At 31.3% G+C, this 10,242-nt stretch overlaps 1 protein-coding gene across 1 annotated transcript; it reads right to left on the reverse strand.

The window, feature by feature from the left end:
- Nucleotides 1-217: 217 nt before the first annotated feature.
- Nucleotides 218-10,040, reverse strand: LOC134699014 (uncharacterized). Its single transcript, XM_063560706.1, has 4 exons — nucleotides 9,952-10,040; nucleotides 5,727-5,907; nucleotides 3,456-3,582; nucleotides 218-1,768 (listed from the first exon to the last, which is right to left on the reverse strand). Exons 1-4 carry the CDS (start codon nucleotides 10,038-10,040, stop codon nucleotides 1,707-1,709), a joined length of 459 nt encoding a protein of 152 aa, XP_063416776.1. The 3' UTR covers nucleotides 218-1,706.
- Nucleotides 10,041-10,242: the final 202 nt, after the last annotated feature.

A 10,242-nucleotide genomic window follows, 5' to 3' on the forward strand; every position in this document is an offset into this window, starting at 1 on the left:
GAGTTTGACTGTCCCTTTGGTATCTGTCGTCCCTCTTTTGATGCTGTTTTAGAATTTTCAATATCATTTTGTTTTCCCATATGATCAGCATACAAAATGACAATATATAAATTCTTCAGTCTAATTAGCTTTATTAAATCTCATTTTTGATGCAACATTTTAGTGTACAAGATTAAAAACTTTTTTTATAGATAATATTTCTATCTAAGAATTGCAGTCAAATTTTACAGTGAAATTTATTTCTTTAAAAATTGTTCTATAAACAGTCAAAATGTACAAACACTGATTTTATTTCTATTTCCTTTCTTAGAATATAAATACAAAGAAAGTAAAACAATGACTTGGATCCTTCTATCTACCAAAAGGGTGTTTTTTGCTTTGGTTAGTAAACCAGTGTTGAACCGGTCATTTTGTTCTCAACAGCTTCCAATAGACTGAATAATTAATATTAAATTCATAACAGTCATTAAATCAATTTTCAAAAAATACCTGTTTAGTGTTTGGTCAGTTATTTTTTACATACAGAAAAATAACAACTTACTAAATTGTTTTAAAAACTACTGAATAATAAGATTGACTGAAAGATAAAATGTAAAATCAATTGAATTAACAAGACGATAATTTTTGGAAAAAAATAATCTCTTTAGACTGTAATGCATTCACTGTTGCAAAATTTTTATACTTTAAATTATACTTTGGAAACAATAGCATCTGATTAATGATGATATGTATGCCATTTAGATCATTCAGCAGGTTCTTACAGAAGTATTCAAAATAAAACAAAAACAGAAAGATAATATTTAAAAAATGAAAAATCATAATCATAATCATAATCATAAAACGTGGATTCATAATTGATTTCTTCTAAGTTGCGATTTTGTCAATTTGATCATTACATTATTATATTTGATGTTTTTTCTACGTTCAATTTGTCTTAAACCTTATTTACAACTGTACTAATCATTCATAACTAATTACTGAGCTACTTTATTTATATTAGTATTAGTAAACATTTTATTGTTTATTGTTCTGAATTAACGATGATTGTTCTGATCATTGTTGTTCGCCGCGATTGGCAAAATAAAGTATCTTGTAGTTTGTATCTTGTTGTTGTGTAATTTAAGCATAGTTTGATGTTACTCCGCTTTTGACAGATCCGGAGAATTACTATAATATTATTCTACTTCGGTTTGGATGATGTGCGTTGTTAAGAAATGAAATAAGAAGGATTATGGCAAAGTAAACGTTAAAAGTTTGTGATTTTTAGATTTTTAAATTTTTAAATGCAGTTAGAATTCGTTGAATTGCATCTGAATATCGGAAAACTGATATGTGTAGTATTGTTTTTATATCAGAGATACAATTATTATGGAAAGATCTCAAATTTATAGAATGTAAATAAAAAGCAACGGAATTCCAGTTTTGTCACATTGAATTTGAATACGCATATTATACGTCCTTTCGTTGAAAAGCACGCAGGCATAACAAAAACGTTATATTTTCTCTACTGTATGAGAGTAGTAACACTAGGAAGATCTAAATTCAAAATATCTACGGATGAAATACACAATTTCTAAAATGTTAAAACGCTATTTGTCACAGCCGAAAAATGTCAATTCAAAATCGTATACTAAATTGGTAACTTTGTTGTGAACATAATAATGGACGATAGGACTATGAAAGTTAATGAAGTAAACTTATGTCTTTTAGACAAAGATTAATAGAAACTGCATAATAACCACACTCGTCAAGCTGAACTTCAGTAAACCTACAATAAAAGATGATATCATATTAATAACATACTTCGTTCCCTTGTCACCATCTTACGGTGTTTGTATTTCTCAACTTGTACGATTCGCTCGTGTCTGTAACAATGTTTTAGATTTTAACGAGAGAAATTTATGTATTACTGAAAAATTATTACACCAGGGTTTTTGATATCACAAACCAGTCAAAACATTTACTAAATTTTATCATCGGTATAACGACATCATTCGTTAATATAGCTCAACATGCAGACTTCTTATACGTTTAGGTATTTCACATCCAATTTTTAATGGAAATACTCTTTATAAAGCACAAAAACGTCAGTATTCACCACAGAAACTAACAAAACCTTTAAATAGACTTATTAAGAAGGGATATAGTTACGATACTGTTGTCATGTCATTAAAGATTGCATTTTTTTGCGTTAATATTGATTCACTTATAGGGTCTTTGCATCGGAACTAAACACATTTATTCAAAAAACCAGTTTTGGCATGACACGGGTTATGTTTTTCTCATATATGTTATGATGGTATGATACTTAACACCTAACAGGAAGGATTGTGTCTGATATTCATATGATGAAATCATAATCTTTCAATCAGTTTAATTGAAGTCTGAAGCTGGCATGTCAGTTAACTGCTAGTAGTTGTTATTTATGTATAATTGTCATTTTGTTATTTTCTTTGGTTACATCTTCTGACATCAGACTCGGACTTCTCTTGAATTGAATTTTAAATGTACGTAGTGTTATGCGTTTACTTTTCTACATTGGCTAGAGGTATAGGGGGAGGATTAAGATCTCATATGCAAGTACAACATTGTCTTTTACGATCCAAATCATGCGTTGCCTGATATTTCACTATCACGTTTGTTGAAAAATCATCAAAATTCAAGGTTCCATAAACACATGAACGATTTCAAGAGAAGAGCATACTTTTATTTGATTGTAATATCGGACACACTAAAATCTAAGTTTCAAATATATCATGCTTTATTTTGAGATGACCATTTTAAGTTGTTTTTTTATATTATTATACGTTTACTTTTCTACATTAACTAGAGGTGAAGGGGGAGGGTTGAGATCTCATAAACATGTTTAACCCCGCCGCATTTTTGCGCCTGTCTCAAGTCAGGAGCCTCTGGTCTTTGTTAGTCTTGTATTATTTAAATTTTAGTTTCTTGTGTACACTTTGGAAATTAGTATGGCGTTCATTATCACTGTACTGGTATACATTTGTTAAGGAGCCAGCTGAAGGAAGCCTCCAGGTGCGGAAATTTCTCGTTACATTGAAGACCTGTTGGTGAACTTTTGCTGTTGTCTGTTCTTTTATTATTTTTTTTCTGTGGTCGGGTTTTTGTGTCTTTGAATCATTCCCCATTTCCATTCTCAATTTTATTTATTAATTTTAAATTCATCAACTTCAAGCGTGACCCTATACACTGTTATGAAAGAAAACATAACATTCCATCTCAAAAAACTAAAATTATAATCAAAGTTCTTAATGTTATCGTCTTTTTTTTAAATTCGGTCTCATATACTAATTTGGATTTTTTTGTATTCATTTTATCGATGTTTGCAAATTACAAGATTTTGTTCCAGTAACAAAATATAGTGCAATGGTTTAAATCAAAATATTAAATCTCTATAACGATATTGGGTTATACTTCTATTCAAATGCTGTTACCTGCAGAATTACTATTTCCAATTTGACGTTGAAGCACATGTAACTTGCCCTTTACTGTCACTCTGTTGTCTTTTTCTTCTCTGATACTTCGTTTTGCCTTCCAGTCCTTATGAGTACACGTAGAATTCTAAAATTGAAAAAAAAATAATTGTTAAAAATTAACTTAATTCGTTTTTTTGTCTTTTTATATTTTTTACTGTTACTGTTGAGTAATTTTTTTGTTTTTTAAGTTATGACTTAGCTTCATATTTCTAAATCCAGCCACTGTGTTATTGCGCTATGGTCAATTTTAAATTCATTTTTGCACATGTACCTTTCTATATACCATTTTGTGTTTCTTTGTTGAAACAGGTATTTGTTTTTATAATGATTAAGATTATATAACAATGTTGACTGGTGTACCCAAACTTTTGCTATAAACTCGTGCATATTGTTTTCAGATATTCTGTCGCTCACCGATAATGCTTTTGCAGCGATAATTTTCATCAAACTTTATTAATAAAGAAGGGAATTTCATGAAGATCATTCCTTGAATTTTTCCAGAAAAAAAACAAAATTCAAATTATCCAAAGACTTTGCAGATATATAATATTTATAATTATCTAATTGCATGGTTGATAACAAACCAACAAACATACAATCTAAAATATAAAACACCGATTTAAAATATATAGAGTCAATAATTGCATATTCTGTCAACGAGATCATCTTAAAACGTTTACGTGTTCGTGAAACAATAGTTTGGATACAACACGAATCAATATTTGAAGGGGTGTTGTGCAGCTTTGAAAGCCAGTAAATAGTTGGAACTTACATGCTATTCAGTTCTGCTTTTTAAAGCTAGATAAAACTTTGTTCATTAATGAATGAAGAAAATTTCTAGTCAGCGTTTCCCGTTATAGTTCAAGCAGTAAGTTCGGAGTGAGTGGTGGATAATGTAACGGTATTCATTTCAATTAATACTTGACGGGGGACGATGAATGAATTCCTTTTCTTCACTAAGAAATGATTTCAACTGATCTCTCGTATTTTAAAAGATTTCCAATTATAAGATGAGAACTTGGACCATATATGAATTTAAATAACTGTAATTTCATGGCGTATATGTATTTTCACTAATTATTACATCTTTACACATATAAAAATGAAGATGTGGTATGATTGCCAATGAGAAAACTATCCACAAAAGACCAAAATGACACAAACATTAACAATTATAGGTCACCGTACGACCTTCAACAATGAGTAAAGCCCATACCGCATATAGTCAGCTATAAAATGCCCCGATAAGACAATGTAAAACAATTCAAACGAGAAAACTAACGGCCTTATTTATGTAAAAAAAATTGCACCTTGTTTGTATAATTAACACACATATTTCCGAGAAGATAAATTGTAAACAACAAATAAGAGGTTGCTCAGTATCATTGGAATAAACAGGATTTTTTTTCAATTACGCAATGACCATTACTGGAAATATTTATCAAATCCGATCTTTTATTAGCGTATTCGATGTAAATTAAATGTTTGTATTATCTTCAGGCGATCAAATTTGGAAAACAGCTTAGGATCGAAATATGTATTTAAGGTTTGGACGATATCATAACTTAGACTTGCAATAAATATGGAATAGGGTTTTCAATCCTCCACAATTGGTATAATTTATCAACAGGTAAAGAACAATGTTGGTCAACATATGTTGTCTGTTGGTTTTTTTTAATAGAAATTAGGTCCGAAATATTTGTATTGATAATACGAAATTTTCTTTGTTTGTGATTCATTGTATACGATCATTAACTATATTTTCTTCGGAGTTCAGTATATTTGTGATTTAACTTTTTAATACTCTTAAAAGTTTTATTAGAATTTTTCTCAAATGATAAAGATGTGCTCTATTTATTTTACTGGTATTTCTCTTATTCATTTGACATTATAATTAGATTTATCACCAAAAAAACATCTATTCTTCATTGACTTCAATTGTTTAATTATTTTTTTTAAACAATTTTGAATTGATTTTATTTAACGTATAATCCATGTTATTTTTTATGTTATTAATTTATAAATCTCTTTATCCTAAATGTCCATATGATTGAGCTCAAGCGCATAAAGCATTATTTGAATGATTGTCATTTCCATAACAAACATACTTATTCAGTACTGCAAGAGCAATTCTTTAATATGTGTTTTCAACTTAGAGGGTAATATAAAAGCACATGCATATTCAACGCCACCATCCAAAAAACAATGTCCTTCATATCATATACTTACAGTTTGTAAAGTACATGTTGCATCACTTGATGGCGTTGCACACACTTTAATATTACATTCAATCGTGATATCAGCATCAGTGTCGAAATGAAAACCAAACATTTCTGCATACACTATTTTGTCTGTCGAGCTCTTAAAATTTTTCATTAAATGTAAACTGGTTGCTTCCGAAGAAAGACAGCTATAAGTAAAGACAAAACCCACAATTAAATCACATAAGTAACAACAATATTTGTTAGTTAATCTATGAACGCATTTATATTTTCAAGTTAAAAGTAAAATACAAAAATGGCAAAATAAAACACACAGACACATTAATTAAATGAATCGATTAAACTGTCGTAATCTTGACTTGGAACAGGCATTTTCTAATGCAGAAAATATAGGATAAAATCTTGTTTATAACTAGCCAAACCTCTCACTTGTATTGCTGTTTAAATACTGATCATTTACAAATACTTAAATTAAAAAATAAATGAGATGCATTTTTAAAAAGCGCTTTTCCAATTAAACAAATAAATGTCTGATGATATTTATATCTTTAAGCAGCAATGCTATAAAGAAAGATATAAAATCCGCCTCAACCCAAACCTAAAAAAACGAGAAAAATATAAAATAGCAATAACGAGTGAAACTGCAAGCTTTTGCTTACTGATTATGCCCCCGTCCAAATGCTTTACGGTAAACAGGAAGTTGTTAGTGATGTGATCACATGGTATAACTGACTCATATAAACCCTGGAATCCTTGTTAAGTAGTTCCTCAGAAAAAATATGATAAACACTTTCAACTTGGATGTGATCTGTAAAATTATGTAAGTGTTCAATAAACAGGAAGATATTAAGTGGTGAACCTGAAAAATGATCACACGAGATGTAGCTGACTTATAAAACCTGAAAAAAAAATCCAGAAATTCTTTTAATTCCTGAGAAAGATGAAACAAAAAATATTCAAAGGACGGAAGGACGGATTGACAAACGGACGGACAGTTTGATGAAATGACGGATGAAGGATAAAGGGACAGACAGAGGTAAAACAGTATCCCCCATATTTTTAAATTGGGGCTATAGTAATAAATTAATATTATACACAAAGGCATGTACTATGTCTGTTTCACTGCAAAGGATTTGTTAACGAGTCGTATGTTTTCAGTAAGAAATACATGTTACAGTCCTCCATTAATGGTATAGATCTTCAGTATACCAGGTATAACCCGTATGGATTTTGTTTGCGTACGAAGCACTATACTTATTTCAATATTAATCAACAAAGCTAAGAACCAGTAAACTGGTATATTAAAGACTTGAGATAACTCATCAAAATGGGGTTCCGACCAAATCATCTATGATCTAGGGAGTTATATATGGATTTGTGTGTTCTTATCAGTACCATTCTTAGTTGGCCATTATAAATAAAGACGTGTAAAACTACGTTATTGGGTCTTTTTAAGTCACACACATAGACATATAACAAAATAACACTTACATATGTTAGATATGAATGTTTTGTGATACACTATATATACAGTTAACAGAATGAAATGTTATTAAAACATCCTTAATGTTTTCCTAAACCCTTGGGTATAGCTAGAATTGACTTATTTTTTTACGATAAATCCTCTTAGACCAGAAATAGAAAACTTATTCATATCATTTGTTACTAGGAATTATCACTGCATTTTGATACATGCAAACATTTGTGAATGATTTAGGAGGTGTATGCTGGTTTTATAATTAAAATTTTCACCAAAGGAAAAGTCGCACTTTTTATGTCAATGATGTAACGAAAGGACAAATTGGTATGGTTATTAGTTATCAAAGGTACCAGGATTATAATTTAGTACGCCAGACGCGCGTTTCGCCTACATAAGAGTTTAACTCACCGGAGACGTTTAAATCAAAATATTTATCAAGCCAAACAACTACAAAGTTGAAGGGAATTGAGGATTCAAAATTCCAAAACGTTGTGCCAAATACGGCTAAGGTAATCTATGCTTGGGATAGGAAAATCCTAAGTTTTTCGAAAATTCAAAGTTTTGTAAACAGGAAATTTATAAAAAGGACCACAGTATTGATATTCATGTCAACACAGATGTGTTGACTTACCGGGCTGGTGATACCCTCGGGGACGAGACGTCCACCTGCAATGACATCGACCTAGTGGTGTAAATAGTTATCAAAGGTACCAGGATTATAATTTAGTACGTCAGACGCGCGTTTCGCCTACATAAGATTTAAACTCACCGGAGACGTTTAAATCAAAATATTTATAAAGTCAATTTCTCCGTAAGAAATGTTACAAGTAAGCATGTTATGCAAAACAAAAAACGTTTATGTTGAAATATTAGTGAAAAAATCTTTAAAGTAGGTAAAAGGTATATCGTAAATGAATAAAGCCATGGTGTATCCTTTCAAAAAATTATTTTTCCGAAAAAATTCCTGAACTTTGAATTATGAAATATATTGTAGAAACATGCACAAGAAAAAACAAATAAAATAGTGGAATTGGGCCCTTATTTTGTAACAAGACTTTATAATACACCTGTAAATCATTGGTGGTACTGTCAATGGTGGGACCATTTTGATAAATTAACACTTTTTACCAGCTTAACAACTCCACTGAATGTATTATGACAGTCAGCATTGTTTAACACGCCAAACATCATATTATTTATGATAAAAAATACTTATTTAACAATGTTTAAACAATATCATGTATTGCGTATGCAAATTTTTCAAAAACTGCTATATGATGTTAACACCATTTAGTAAAGCCCCAAGTCCCACTAGACCACGATTGCACCACGATTACAACGATCTAAAATAAATTCAGATCGTGGTGAGATCGCGGTATGAGCAGCATGAAAATGTAAATTTTCGTTGCTTTCACGATGATACTATGTCATAACTACGCTGCTACAACGATCCCGCTACGATTATACCATGTTCTAATCGAGCTTATTCTGCGACCTCACTACGCTTATCAAGATCGTTCTATGCTCATCACGTTCTCACTACGACCAAACCACGATTTATTCGAATGCAACACGATGTTACCATGATTCTACTGCGATTATAGCATGTTCTTCCACGATTATACTACGTTCATACCGCGATCTTACTACGTTCTTAGCAATAACGTCAACATCGTTTTCAATATCAATACAGTTATATTCCTTCTATTTCTGAATTATTTAATTTTGGATGTAACACGTCTTCTGATTGCCTGACGTTATTTTGTAATCAGCCCATAGACAAAATTTAGTCATGTAACAGTGACGTCATCAACGTTTTTTTTAATGTTTTTTAAGGTTTAAAATGGAATTTATAATTAAATTATAAGAATTGACTGATATTAAAAAAAATGTGGTGCACACTGTTAAATAACCCGCTACGCGGGTTTTTCAGTGTGGATCAATTTTTTTATGTTATTTCTTTATAGACAGAAAAAATATTACAGTCATTCCTCAATTCATACGCAGATTTCTCGGAAACAGTCATGCCACCGAAGTCGTCTAGAACACGTGGGCCTGTTGGGAGGGTTGATGTAGACGTAGAGGGAGCTCTGATAGTAACGAATTCTGATCAAGCAGAGTTGTCGGACCGACCAATTTAACTTTAATTACAACTTATTGCTAGTTCATAAAGCTCAAATGACGATATCTTAGTAAACGATAGCAGAAATGACATAGATGTGTCAATATATAAAGGAAGATATGGTATGAGTGCCAATTAGACAACTATCCATAAAAGTAACAATTTTCAAAAGTAAACCATTATAGGCTAAGGTATAACCTTCAACACAAAGCCTTGGCTCACACCGAACAGCTAGCTTTAAAGGGCCTCAAAAGTTACTAGTGTAAAACCATACAAACGGGAAAACTAACGGTCTAATCTATATAAAAAAGAAAAGCACAGTTCAGCCGTTAGAGAAAACAGTTAGGAGGTCTTAATTTCGTACAGATAAATAAATCCTGCAGAGAGGTTTATATATGTAATGTTAAAATGACAATGAGAATGATGGTCGTATTATGAATGTCAGGTCGTAAGCATAGCGTGAATAGGACTGCAAGAGCGTGCTAGAATCGTACTATAGTCGTGAACGGCGTGGTATAGCCGTAGAGGAAGCTGTCAGATCGTAGCGCAGTCTCTTTGAAAAGAATCACACTTTCGCTACGCTCTCGCTACGATTGTACAGCGACTTTTGAGATCTAACTACGGTCTTACTGCGATCTCAATACGCTCCTACTACGACCTAATTTTGCCAAGACCGCACCACGATTATTTTGAACTTGTTCAGAGTTGGCAACGCTCATCACGATCTTGAAGACCTCGCCATGACCGTGATACGACCTTACTGCGATCTACACGATCGTACTGCGATCATCAAAATTTGCATTTTTTTAAAGACTGTAGTGCGATCGTGGTCTATTGGCACAAGCACTTGTTTCAGAAAAAAAATCCTATATACCTTAATATAACATTAAGGTATAAAGGAAATTATATTTTTTTTAACAA

The sequence above is a fragment of the Mytilus trossulus genome, unplaced genomic scaffold (assembly GCF_036588685.1).
Source record: "Mytilus trossulus isolate FHL-02 unplaced genomic scaffold, PNRI_Mtr1.1.1.hap1 h1tg000024l__unscaffolded, whole genome shotgun sequence".
NCBI lineage: Eukaryota > Metazoa > Mollusca > Bivalvia > Mytilida > Mytilidae > Mytilus > Mytilus trossulus.

Bases quoted from the DNA above. Each gene is read 5' to 3' on its own strand.
- LOC134699014 (XM_063560706.1), bottom strand. From the start codon at position 10,040: ATGAGCGTTGCCAACTCTGAACAAGTTCAAAATAATCGTGGTGCGGTC. The intron at 3,583-5,726 runs GTAAGTATATGA...TTTCAATTTTAG, and splicing joins CAACATGTACTTTACAAACT to AATTCTACGTGTACTCATAA. The intron at 1,769-3,455 runs GTAACAGCATTT...CTTTTATTGTAG, and splicing joins TGGAAATAGTAATTCTGCAG to GTTTACTGAAGTTCAGCTTG.